The 13105-nt window shown below is 38.7% G+C and overlaps 1 protein-coding gene and 2 long non-coding RNA genes across 4 annotated transcripts; 1 reads left to right on the forward strand and 2 right to left on the reverse strand.

The window, feature by feature from the left end:
* Nucleotides 1-436, reverse strand: LOC149682860 (uncharacterized). The gene is made up of 2 exons (XR_016384131.1): nucleotides 218-436; nucleotides 1-146 (listed from the first exon to the last, which is right to left on the reverse strand). It is a non-coding gene; the product is annotated as an uncharacterized LOC149682860 (long non-coding RNA).
* A 1334-nt stretch (nucleotides 437-1770) lies between these two features.
* LOC149682861 (uncharacterized) lies at nucleotides 1771-3384 on the reverse strand. Its single transcript, XM_089871324.1, has 5 exons — nucleotides 3317-3384; nucleotides 3092-3259; nucleotides 2870-3038; nucleotides 2522-2739; nucleotides 1771-2455 (listed from the first exon to the last, which is right to left on the reverse strand). Exons 2-5 carry the CDS (start codon nucleotides 3242-3244, stop codon nucleotides 2111-2113), a joined length of 885 nt encoding a protein of 294 aa, XP_089727450.1. The 5' UTR covers nucleotides 3245-3259; nucleotides 3317-3384; the 3' UTR covers nucleotides 1771-2110.
* Nucleotides 3385-10699: 7315 nt separating this feature from the next.
* LOC149682862 (uncharacterized) lies at nucleotides 10700-12246 on the forward strand. Of its 2 annotated transcripts, XR_016384198.1 has the most exons (4): nucleotides 10700-11152; nucleotides 11217-11496; nucleotides 11576-11652; nucleotides 11747-12246. It is a non-coding gene; the product is annotated as an uncharacterized LOC149682862 (long non-coding RNA). The 2 variants fall into 2 exon arrangements; XR_016384197.1 differs by having other exon boundaries at nucleotides 10700-11496.
* The last annotated feature ends 859 nt before the right edge of the window (nucleotides 12247-13105 follow it).

Raw genomic sequence — 13105 nt, forward strand, 5'->3', positions numbered from 1 at the left:
CTAGCTTCCTTTGGAAAACAATCCTGAATTCCTCGAGTTGACTATAGATGAGAATCCATATTCAATAACATTTGGAATTTCATTAACTATCTTATGAAATTGCACTTTCAAACTTTCATCTTCCCTTATAAATTTTGCAGTCTCCTCTGTTACAAAAAGGTTTATAATTATACAAAATCAAGAGCAAAACTTTATAAATATCCGTAAAAATTCTTACTAATCATTCTTCCGAGGGTAGGGCTATTGGTCCAAAACCTATACTGCTCCACAACCATTTGGATGATTCGAGAGGCAAATGGAATTAAAGTAAAATGGGCCACAAATAATCCACCTCGATTAATCATCTTGATCGGAATTTCTAATCGAAAGTGCTATCTTGTAAAGCACGTGGCCTCTCTCCCATTGTTTTTGGGTTAGTGGTTTTTTTCCAGCTTTAATCTTCGCTCAAGTGTTCATCCCTCTTAGGTTCACACCCCAAATCTCACCCATAACACCACCTACAATTCTGTTCATTGTGTAGAGCCTATATGTTTTTAAATGGGTCAGTTTTACTTTAACTACTTTATCCATACTAATATCTCGTTCATATGGCGTTTTCGTGGCGAGAAACCTATCCAGTTGATTATCTGTTTGGCCTTCCAATTCGACAACTCTCTTTTCCTTGGCCTTTTCTTCTACTAACTGCCAACCAATCCAATATAAAACATTAAGAAGTTCGTTTTCGTATTCTTTGGGACAATTAATAACTGGGTCTGGTCCATTGACGCCATAAACTAATTGATGGATCCATTTTTTCCAGGAAAACAAAAACGCTAAAAGCCTCCCCGGGCGGCAACATCTTCGTGTTTAGAAAATAACAAACTATGTTGGTTACACATATTATTTATTATTTCTTTTAAACAGCCATTCTTCTTCATACTCTTGATTGCTTTTAATCTTTCGCCAGAGTCGTCAGTAAGAAAAAAATCGTCATTTTCGACGTTTCTTAAGAGTTTTTCCGCTAAACATTCCATTTTTAAAAAACGTTTTCAGTAAGCCTAGGCCCTCACCGCGAAACAGCTGCTCAATAGAAAAAGCAGACGATTTGTAAAGAATTAACGCTTGGCACGCCACAGTCGTAAAATAGTTTGATGTTGTACAGCATCTATCCCTCCCCATGCCCGATTGCCTGCCAAAGGAAGGGAATGAGGGAAAGACATTTTTTGCACAGATTACATGGCGTGTACAGCTAAAGCTAAGGAAGGCCCCAACTTGTGGACTTCTTATTGTTATCTATGTGCTTCTTCTAATAGTCTCATTACATACCTTGGAAAAAACATTACGTTTGGTCGGTTATATTTACTTTTCGACCCGATTTCTAGATTAAATCCATCATGGAAAATCAAAGTAGCGTCAATAAATTGCGATTTTTTGGCGGGAAATTTTATTATCGAAGTCAAGTGGTGTGGCTCTTTCTCCCAGAAGATTTTTTTGCCCTTTGTCAATCCTGGCTCCTCGCCAAAGTCCTTCGTCCTTTATTCCGGGAATTATTTTCGGTTCATTATTTCGTAACAATGAATATTTTGCAAATTGAGAGTTAATTAGACAATAAGCTTCATCGTTACAACCCTTGTCAGTTTTGGGGTTTCCAATCCAGGAGGAAGATAAGAAGTCGTGGATCTTACAAACCCTACAGGGGATTGGAAAGCTGGGTACATTGGCCATACCAAAAGCAAGAAACGGAAAAGAGGGAGAATATGAATCTCAGTGACAATAGAACTACAGTACATAATAAATGTCCCCTGGAAGTTTGGGTCAATTTAAAATGATGTATGTGGATGTCATTCCGAAGCGATAAAGCTTTTTGAATTTAAGAAACATTTTACTAAGCAAAGCGGTTGAAGATGATTTCGGTGATGACAGCTGCTACTGTTCCTGACAACAGCATGAAAAGCAAGAAGAAAGGAACGAAGACACTACTTAGGTCCAAATTAGTTGCGCTTTTCAACGGTCTCTTCCACATAACTTTTTCAATTAAGTGATGCTTTTGAAATTCGAGATATTTGAAAACTTGCGTTTCGAACAAAGGTTCAAGGCTATAATAAAACAGGCGTCAGGCCCTTGAATCATTCTACGATAAAAATAGTAAGGACCTCAGTTGGAGGTTTTCGTGCACTTGCGGTGAGCTTCTCATCCAGGTGGTGTTGAAAATCAGGTGTAGGTACTCGAAGCCAACGCTTTGCTGCGAAAAGTAAAGACTCCCATTGTCCTCCAAGAGCTCGACTTTGCCCTCGGAATCGGACGTCAAGAATTCTGCCATCATCCAAGTCAGATACATGTCCATTATGATTAAAGCCTTTTCCCCGGATAGAATTGGACGGTATCCGTCAAACGACATATAATCGATAAGACTGGTGAAAATATTCTCCTGATCTTGCGCGTCTAGCCATTCCTTAACTACCGTGTCCTTGGCTGCCTACAAGTACGCACCAATGACATCAGAAGAATAGAAAACTTAATTAATACGGTAACGCCTATTTACCAAATATTTCAAATTCTTGAGAGTTCCGGCTTCTTCAATCATTGTTGGTGGAATTCCCGATTTGATCAAGTCCGAGAGGGTGTCAATGCAGTTGTAGCTTTTCGTCGAGAACTCTGTCCGCAAGTAACAACTCAAGAAAAACAGAATGAAAGTCACTCCGATCAGCCATGACGAAGCCAGCACACGACTAGTAATGTGGGGTAAAATGGAGGGAATCGCTACAAAATATTAATACGTCTCATTAAAAGGCTATATTATATGGGAACGCAATCTCTGCTAATGGGATTCCCAATGTGAAACTGACGGATACGTATTCTCAAAATGTAAGCGAGCGCTTCAATGCCTTACGTTCGGCGCACAAGAGCGATGCGTTGTTCCAGACATTTTCCAGTGTTTCCTGGGTCATTTTCTTGGCAACTTTCTTGTTGGAAACTGACTTGTACTTGTTGGTTACGATGGAGTGAACGACAAGCAAAAGTGACAGAAGCACCAAGGTTAACCCCGTCAAAATAACCACCTAATTGAAACAAGAATGTAATACAATGAACTGGGCAGTTAAGCAAAGTTTACTTGAGTTTCCATATTTAAGAATGACAAGGAAGTTGACGTGACTTTCTTCGGGGCGGTGGACACGATTATAGTCTTGGTCATGCGGAAAACCGGAGACGGAGTGAAATGCTCCTGTCGGCCATGGTCGAAAAATGAGCGTGGCATGGGTATCATGATAATATTTCCTTTCTAAAACCACAGTTATGATAAATTTGTACTCAATCCATACATCTCTCTTTCACCTACGTTGAAAACATCCGGTGCTGTTAACAGTTTATCAGCGTCAAATAAGCTAATTTTATTCCCTTCGTAATATACTCTACAAGAAAAGTCCAGAAAATTCCATTTTAGATCAGACCACCTAACCCACAGGGAGCTACATTTGCTTAGAGCAAATAGGATAGAAAGAGGCGGAGTAGAAGGCTTGGCTGGAGTTTCCTCACTTTGAAAGTTTACCTCTAAGCTTCCGGTGTGCGCGCGCATCTTTCTCTGCCCTCTTATTGGTTGAAATAAGGCGAACCGGATATTAGGAGGGAAATATAACAAATAAATAAAAAATGAAAGCGAGAACACCCAAAATGCCTTGCCAAAGCCGCTAGCTTCAACTCCCCCTCTTTCTACCCTCTTTGCTGGCGGAAAATGTTGGAAGCTTTTCTCCAAACCCTAGTAAAATTCGCGCATTTTTGTGTTTTAAGGAGTAGAGGTCTCTAGTCACCGATATGTTGAGAAAATCTGACTAAATTATAAAAGTGAGTTGAACTTTATTATTTAATTATTTTAGCATCTCTCTTATTAAAGGTTCATAAACGATATATCAAGTTAGTCTTTTGTAAACATCACTCTGGTATTGTTTATAAATTCTTTTTAACCAGGGACAGATTTAATTTTAGAAGTAGGAATTGAGAACGGTTTGTACTTGCATCAGTCCGACTCATAACACGTAACGAAAGTTTTAAGTTTTCTGATAGGCTCACTTAAACTACGTTTTTATGACGTTACTGACGAGACGGCGAAAAATGCGTAATTCCTTTTTACCACAGTCGTTATGACCCGCCTCTTCTTTCATGACCCTCCGACCCGGGGAAGGGGTCCGGGACTTTGACGTGCGCCCAGTTTACTCTGTTCTCCATTCCTACTAAAATTAAATCTATCCCTGGTTTAACATAAAGCCTTGGCTAAAAAATACCCCGAACCATTACAGACGAATTTTTCTTTACAGGACATTTGGCGATAAATTGCAGTCGGTAGACGCATAAGTGCGCGTCGCGTGCCACGCATTGCCGTTTGTTCACGCGTGTTTAACATGGCTTTGCCCGTCCATGGGTTAGTTGGTCTGATATTGAAGCAGAAACAATGATTTTTGACTATGGTCCGAAACCCGATTAATTTGATTACTGGAGTATTTATTTTAAAACCAATTACACCTTGATTAATCTTTGAACATTTCGATTAATCGCAAGATACGTACATTTCAATTTTATCGGGTCGAAAGAGGCGAATAATATTCAAACAGTACCAATACTTGGGTCAAAATATAACTATAGCCCTTCTTTTTACCGCGTCCCGTTTTAACCCCCTTCCCTCTCTAAAACTTCAAGTAGGCAATCAGAAGGCTAGACGTTAGATTTTTTCTTGGAAAGTAGCGCAGCTCAATTCTTAGCATAGCCCACTCGATCCGCGCTCACGGACGCTGCGCGTGAACGAGTGGGCTATGTTCAGGGAGAGGGAGCTGCTCCTCGTTTACCGTCTCTGAGCCCGTAGTCTGTTTTGCGGGAACTATTTTTCTCCGTCTAAAAGCTGTGAGGAGGCTATCCTGGAAGGGGTGTGGAGTCGCGACGCTAGGTCGGTAGAAATCTCACCCCTCAAACGAGACGCAGCACCCTCTCTCTTCAATACTCTCTACTTCTATTTTCTCTTGATTATACCATGAACGAAATAGTCAACAATCCAGGACATGTCTTTAACGAAAAAACCCGTCCACTACTACTATTGCCCCCTGTCGAAACAAATTCACGCTAGTGGAACTACGTCATTTTAGAGACAGAATTAAAAAGGTCACGTGAGTGGGTGGCTTTCTATGGCGGCATACGCGAAATTGAGAATGCGGTTTATGTAATTACCGATTACCACTTTATTTATTTATTTATTTATTTATTGAAATGAATAATAGCCCACGGTATGGAAACACATGGTGCTTATTTTTAACCATTTTACCCAAATAACGACCAAATTCCAATATTTTGAAGAAGAATAAACCGGTGATAACGGGTTTTACTCCATTAGACTTCAAAAGTTCAAATATTATGCTTAATTTACTCATCCACAGATGGCGTTAGCAAAACCGGAAATGACTACCTAAATTTTAACCCCCTTTTTTTCTCTCAAAATTGTATCTCCTCCGTCTATCTTTACATCCCCTTGTTGTTGCATCTTGTTAAGTCCCGGATTGTTCAGTATTTCGTTCATGATTGTACGTTAGCGCAATTCTTTCTCGTTTCTAGCGATTGCTCGAATTCAATTCCAATTACTTTATGTTGAGGGATCGCCTTAAATAATCGCCAATAATTTTGTAACATGTCACGGTGTTCTCCATCTCCCACGTTTCCTGACAAGAAAAGCTAAAAGTTTATTTGCAATCTAGGAAAATAATTCAGTCTAAAACCCAATGTTGGTAAACTCACCTCGAGTGTCGTTACGTTTATTGGGGTCTCTTGTGTGTATCTAAAATAAAAAAAATCATTTTGTAATCGAAAGTAACGTATGACATATGAAAATTCTAATTCTAGATACTTGTATTTAAAATATCGATCATTTCCCTTAAATTCAAATTCTGTCAGCGACATTTCGTCCATTCACGTAAATCCTAGTATGTATCAAAACTTCAGAAGAAAAAAGTAACAATTAATATTAATTTAAAAGAATTATATGACAAGTTGGGAAACCAAAATAAACCTCTCCGAGTCGAGACGCAATTATATTAAATAATTAAATAAATATAATTGATAATAATTACTTTAATCGTCCTTAAGTTACCTTAATTCTGGTTAAATCGTTTTAAGAAACTTTATTCCTAAAATCATTTTAAACATAGCAAATGTTGACGTTTGAACTCAAGCGTATGCCTCTTTAACAATTATTGGAGATTTGGGGTATATAAAGCGATTGATTCACCATTAAAGATAAGAAAACTCGCAAGTGCGTGAACCATTGGTGAAAGCCCTGCCATTGGGATGCTAGACGTTTCTCGTAACCCTAGCCGATCACCGCGTATGTCTTAACCTTAACGTTGATTATGGAGAAGCCACAATGTACAGACTGGTGTATACATGTGGGATGGACGAAAGACCAGATGATGGTGGTGTTTCTAAACACCACCATCATCCTCTTTTCCCAACCCTGTTAGAAGTCTCGAGCTCCTCTCTTAGAAGTCTTTCTTCACGTGAGCGGGGCGTGACTTCTTCTAATGAACGCTGTAACTCTAAAGGGAGCTGGAACGGTTTTGCTTTACAACAAGATGGCCCCGGTCAGATTCGGGAAGCCCTCACAAGAGCGGTTCCCGTATGAGCGGATTTCATAATAGCAAAAAATTACTGTTTATAATTATCTACTTCCGAAATAAAATAACCCTTCTCGAATTGTAATATACCTTTTCCAAAATGTTACTGTTCACAATTATCTACTTCCGAAATAAAATAACCTTTCTCGAATTATAATATGCCTTTTCCAAAAAAGTACTGTTTACAATTATCTACTTCTGAAATAAAATAACCTTTTTCGAATTATTTTTCTATCTTGGTATGAGAATTGTAAACTGATACAGCCTGAATAATAGTACAAATAGTACCTACAGAAAAAGGTAGTTTTTGAAACCAACGAACACAAATGTATTGTTAAGAAATGCGCAAAATTCAACACTAAAACCTTGCTATTTCCCAAAATAGCAGCCGCTATTTCTAAAACCGCTGTTTTTTTGGAATCGCGGTTGCTAGTTCGAAAATTGCTCATACGAGGTACACCCGCCAGATTTGAGCCTCATGGTTTGCAAGGTTCCATCTATCGAGAACATTCTATCTTTGGAATAGGTATTAGTTACCCTTAATCCCCATCCATTTTCAATCACCAATAAATCCCTATCAGTTTTAAAAAGCATCAATAAAAATTCCGAATGAAATAAAAACTCCATTAGAGAATAGCCCCTCGACTCGCTGCTTTTAACAGTGCTAAAGTGACTACCCTGAGCCACTAAATAACACTTATTCCCAATCCCTTTTGAAATCGGCAATGACTTTGTAGTGAGTAGCGCCTCGACGCTCTACATGGAACGTACGTTTCTAACCCCTAAGTAACCCTTAAACAAATTCCCTTTTAAAAAAAACAAATAAAAATTCCCAATGAGTGAAAATTACCATTAAGGAATTTCTCCTTGGCGTGTTGTCTTTAGCAGTGATAAGATGATTCCCCTTAACCTCTAAAGGCTCTTTCAGACGATCCAACTTTTTGACTCAGCTCGATGGGTCAAAAAGATGTATCAACTTGCCCAACTTTTGAAGGGAAAAGTGAAATAAATCCATCCTATTCATACGACCAAACGTAGAGGTAGTATGAAATTTGCCAGTTTATGTAGGGCAATATGACAAATTTGCGTGTTCACAAAAGACATACAGATACTAGTGTTTGTTCATTAATATACTCATAGAGCATCCGCATTGTACTGTCATAGATAAATCATAATCCTTTCTCCTTTAAAGTCACTAATGAATGAAAAATATCTCCTTAAAACAATTTATCTCCTTTTCACTCTAAGCGTGTTAATTTATATGTGCAGAGTACATTCCCAATGCATTGTTATAGACAATAAATCATAATCCTCTCTCTTTTAAAATCACCTATCCCTCTTTTCATTCTCCCTTTAAAAAGACGAACGACACTTCTTCTTCTTCTCCGTCTACATCTACATCTTTAGACCAAGTCGAACTAATACCCCCATCGTTAGACGTACATCAAACGATGTGGCTAAAAAATTAAAAAAGGAACGGTCACGCTCGTTAAATTGTTGTTTTTACTCGTGCGGGGGAGAATCCCCCCTCGCACGAAGTATTGGTCCCGGTTTTCAAGGTCTCTCTAGCAATAGCTTTGGCAATGCATGGCGACAGGAATACCGTGTGTTCGGGGCTTTTCATCCCCATCATTCCGATTTCGAGTTTTTTAAGTAAACACTTATTTGGTGACTCCACCAGAACGAACTCTAGTTGAAGCGACAAAAAAGGATAAATAGACTCCGCCTTCTCCCAAGCCCGCGATGGTGCAAGAGGATAAAGACTCCGGCTCCGAGGCGCGCGCGGTTGTTTGGGCATGATGCTAGTAGGCTAGCTAGAGGATAACTTTCCTTCTAAAGAGTTACGCTGTCTGTTGCGAGTTCTACTGTTAAGATAATATTTATTTCGCTCAGAACTGAAGGTATGGCGTCTAGTAAAGAAATTGTCACCTCATGCTCGCTTTTTTAGCCCCTATTTTTCACTTTTTAATTATCTTACATATCCCGCACGAATGGCCTTTCTGCTGGGGCAGCTTGTTTTTCCACTAGGTTTATGAAGAATCATAAAAGACCGAATGGCTTTGACTGTTCCCAAATTCACAGCCCCTTCCCTTCCCCTGATATTGTGCTAGAGAGGGCTCGGTTTTACAGTGGAAGGGGGAGATTTTCCGGTCCCTTTAGAAACCAGCGTTCATTTTCAACCAATAGCTGTTTCTCTTCCAATAGGGCTAATTTTGGCGTTCGAGTCGCACTTAAACCGGAGATCTGAGAAAGGTTATCGCGAGGTGGCGAATGTGTCGCCCTTCTACAGTATTGGTAGACAAGAGAGGGGAGTCCCAAACCCCGCTCTTGGTTACTTCCTAGGCTAATTTCTATATATTATTAGAGTATATTTATATATATATATACTCTTCGTTAATAACAGTAGTGCGAATATATATATATATATATATATATATATATACTCTTCGTTAATTACAGTAGTGCGAATTTTTGAAAAATATACAGACCTTGGAGTAGTATCATGCATCGGAGTTCTGATAGTTGTTAACGCCGTGCACTTTATCTGCTGTTGTTGTTGACCACTCGCCGCTGCATATGAAACTGTTGCTAGGGCCAAACTTCGAATGCTTAAGGAGTTCAGTTCCTTAATTACATTTTTTTGGCTTTGTTTATTTTACTGATCTATAGAAGATAAGAATAGCTACACGAGAAAAACTTAACATGAAGTAAATAACCACACAAAGTAAAAACAAGATGGCCTAGCCCATTCAATAGCCACATCGTTGGCAATGTGAATCACGCGTTACCAACGCCCTACTTACATCGCTTACTGTCTACTTGTCTTTGTTAGTACCTACTACTGTTACTATTTGGGTAAAAATATTAGTGCAATAAATACAATGTAACAAAAATGATACCACCCCTGTAACAAAATCGACGTTGGACCGACGTAGTCGGTTCAAGGTCCAACCAACACTGACGTAAAAGCGTCGGTAAACTTTCATTTCGACCGTCGAAATGTCCTATCCGTTTAAGCGTCGGCCCGACTTCCGGTCATACAAATTTTGCCAGCACTTTAACCGACTCTAAAAAGTAAGCGTGTCCAGCTCTTACCTTATCAAACAAGAAATCGGCTTTGTTATCAGGTTATGGTCGGATTATTAATCTAATTGCGGTCGGCTTTATCGACTGTTATTTGTCGGCTTTATGGCTTGTTTGTGATCGGCTTTATGGCTCGTTTGTGGTCGGCTTTATGGCTTGTTTATGGTCGGCTTTAAGACTTGATTATGGTAGGCTTTACGACTTGTTTATGGTCGGCTTTACGACTTGTTTATGGTCGGCTTTACGACTTGTTTATGGTCGGCTTTATGGATTGTTAATGGTTGGCTTTATGGATTGTTTATGGTCGGCTTTTGGCTTGTTAGTGGTCGGATATAAAGCTTATTTACGGTCGGCTGTAAGGGTTGTAGTTACTGTCTTCTAAACACCACTATCATCTGGTCTTTTGTCCATCCCACAAGGACAACAGTGTGTACTTACTGGCTTCTACTCCTTCATCATCGTTAAGGTTAAGATGTACGCGGCGATCGGCTAGGGTTACAAGAAACTTCTAGCCTCCCATTGGTGCAGTTTCCACCAAAGGTTCACGCAATTGTGCTGTTCTTATCCAATGCTAAGATTCGAAACCTTATGTACCGATTTGAGTAAGACAACAATAGGCGTATGCTTCATTTCAAACATCAATATTAGTCTAGTCTCTCATGAATGTTCAATAGTTATTTTTTAAACGATGTAACGCGCAATAAGGTTGATAATTATCCAAGAAAATATATAATATTAATTATATTTATTTTAATGTTTAAGATAATCTTAAACAGTTGATACACTAGCGCACTTTGATAAAACGCATTTTAGTTGGTAAGGAGTCGAGCAGCCAACATAATCCTTCATTACATTAACCGATTTAAAATGTAACTATCAGACTACTCTATTCTATTGTTCTCAAGGCCGACTGCAAAGCGGAGTGAGCAACTGAAGTTGAATAAGAGTCGGATTTCCGTTGCAAGTGCCAACTAGACCATAAACCGACGAATCTACCTCGAACCGACTCAAACGCGGAATCTTCATTATTACGAAATTTGAAATGTTTAGTGTTGATCGGTAGGTAGTCGGATATGCCGACCTCTGGACTCTTTTTGTTATTTTGATAAAAACCCATGTTAGTTGGTAAGGAGTTGAGCAGGCGACCTAATCCTTTCTTACACCAACCGACATAAAATGTAACTATCAGCCAACTCTATTTGTTTGTTCTCACGGCCGACTTCAAAGCGGAGCTGGTATCTGAAGTTGGATAAGAGGCGGACTTTAGTCATAAGTGCTGACTAGGCCATAAAGCGAAGAATCTACCTCGAACCGACTCAAACGCGGAAGAAGCTTCATTACAACTAAATCTGAAATTTTCAGTGTGATCGGTAGGCCGTCGGATATGTCGACCTCTAGACCCATATAGTTATCTTTTATTTGATAGAAACGCCTGTTAGTTGGTAAGGAGTCGAGCAGCCGACCTAATCATTCATTACATTAACCGATTTAAAATACAACTCTCAGCCAACTCTATTTCATTGTTCTCACGGCCGACTGCAAAGCGGAGTTGGTAACTGAAGTTGGATAAGAGTCGGATTTTAGTCGTAACTACCGACTAGACCATAAACCGACGAATCTACCTCGAACCGACTCGAACGTGGAACACTCGTGTTACTGGGATCGGAGAGGTTTATTTTGGTTTCCCAACGTGTTTTACATCGAAAAAGTCTATCGTTTCTGTATGTCGCACGCACCTACCTGGGACTAAACGTCACGTGATCCGTTATAAAGGAAATACAAAAGGGTAAATTAAAAATTGACGGTTAGAGTTGTACTATTTAAAAATAAGGAACGAAACACATTCATCATCTTCAACACACTAGGCCAACCTAATAACCCGTCGTTAAAGATGCGGCTAAAAACCAGATTTATTCAGTTATATAAAGAAAACGACATTAAGGTTGGTATGTTTTCCAACAATATTTGCTTAAGCGACTATTTACGTACAAGTGCTTCGTGGCAGATAATATATGTCAGGCCTTATTCTTTTGCAGTGTTCTTACGTTCTTAAAAGAATGGGGGATTTCAATATGTAAATCTAATATGATCGCTATTTTAAGCCTTTGATACAATTATATCCTAAAACTTCGAGAAGAAAATTCAATATCAGACACAAAAGTGGGTTATTAGCTTGTTATCATTCCAAAATTTAGATTGGTTCGTCATTTTCAAGACGACCGCCGATTGGGAAAAATCGATCTTAGTGATTAACTACCATTTAAAAGTCACATCGCGGAAGTGTATACTCTTCCAAGGTGTAGTGCTTTGCACTGGCGTTGGCGAACTGTCAGTTCGAAATTTTACATATGTGCAGGGAAATTTTTCCATAGATTTTCCCTGGTTCAGATAAAGACTGTGGTGTTCGTACTTCGTAACGGGGTTTTCTAAACCTAATTAGGGGTCAACTTTCAGCAATAATTGTTTTATTTAATGCGTTTTAGCATTTGGTACAGTTTTAATAGATCTTTGTACTTAAATCGATTAATAAAATAACTGTAAGCCTCACTCGAATATATTTGCCAGTTTTTATTAATGCGAGACTGAATTCTTTTGTTAATTTCGTTCATAATTGAGTGCGAACTGGTGATAGCTTAAGTATATACTGTATATTTTTACCACTTACAACTTATAGTGAATTTGAAATCGCGTAATAGGCCATGACAGATAGGTTAAAAAAGGGCTTGACGTAGAACATTTGAACATAAAGTTGAAAATTGGTGCATGTGTTGTTTTTGACCCAACAAAAATATACCGAAAGTCCCCTGCTGTAAAGCGCGAGCTTTCGCCGCCATCTTGGAAAACGACCGCCGGGAATGCCACAGGGTTGGCAAGTTTTTGCCAGGGGTGGAAAAAACCGCGGTTTTAACCAGGTTAAAACCAGTGGCAAAAACTATTTTTTCCGCTTTTTTTTCCACTTTTTAAGGTTTTTTCCTGAATTCTATGCAAAGTATTTGACTAAGTATTCGTTAAATATTCGCGAACAACTTGAAGCTAATTAATATGAATAAATTAATATCAGTTATCATTATGCCTTTAATTTATTAGCATTGGGTGCAAGTGCCACTACTCTATAGCGTTAGAAAATTCAGGTCTTTTTCCACACGCTTCTTATTGGCCATGTAAGCAACCAAATATAGTGGAATGTTATACCTCAGCCTCGATAGAAAGAATGTTTTCTACTCTGTCTTTCATTAATTGAAAACTTTGCAATAGGTTAAAGAATGAAACCGCTTCTACTTTTGTTTTGCTGATAAATGCTCATAGAAGACACCTGGCAAATTTGAATACTAAAAATTTAATACAGCAATAACCATCTCAAATTTAAAAATTAAAAATACTATTGTTATTTTTCT

This window comes from Phalangium opilio, unplaced genomic scaffold, assembly GCF_054372755.1.
Source record: "Phalangium opilio isolate 3A_F unplaced genomic scaffold, DU_Popi_V2 ptg000037l_1, whole genome shotgun sequence".
In the NCBI taxonomy this organism is placed as follows: domain Eukaryota; kingdom Metazoa; phylum Arthropoda; class Arachnida; order Opiliones; family Phalangiidae; genus Phalangium; species Phalangium opilio.

What these genes read in the sequence shown, in the direction of transcription:
- LOC149682861 (XM_089871324.1), bottom strand. Translation starts at nt 3,244, where the DNA reads ATGATACCCATGCCACGCTCATTTTTCGACCATGGCCGACAGGAGCAT. An exon ending in ATCGCTCTTGTGCGCCGAAC is followed by an intron (nt 2,740 to 2,869) that starts GTAAGGCATTGA and finishes AATATTTTGTAG; the next exon opens with CGATTCCCTCCATTTTACCC. An exon ending in TCAAGAATTTGAAATATTTG is followed by an intron (nt 2,456 to 2,521) that starts GTAAATAGGCGT and finishes GCGTACTTGTAG; the next exon opens with GCAGCCAAGGACACGGTAGT.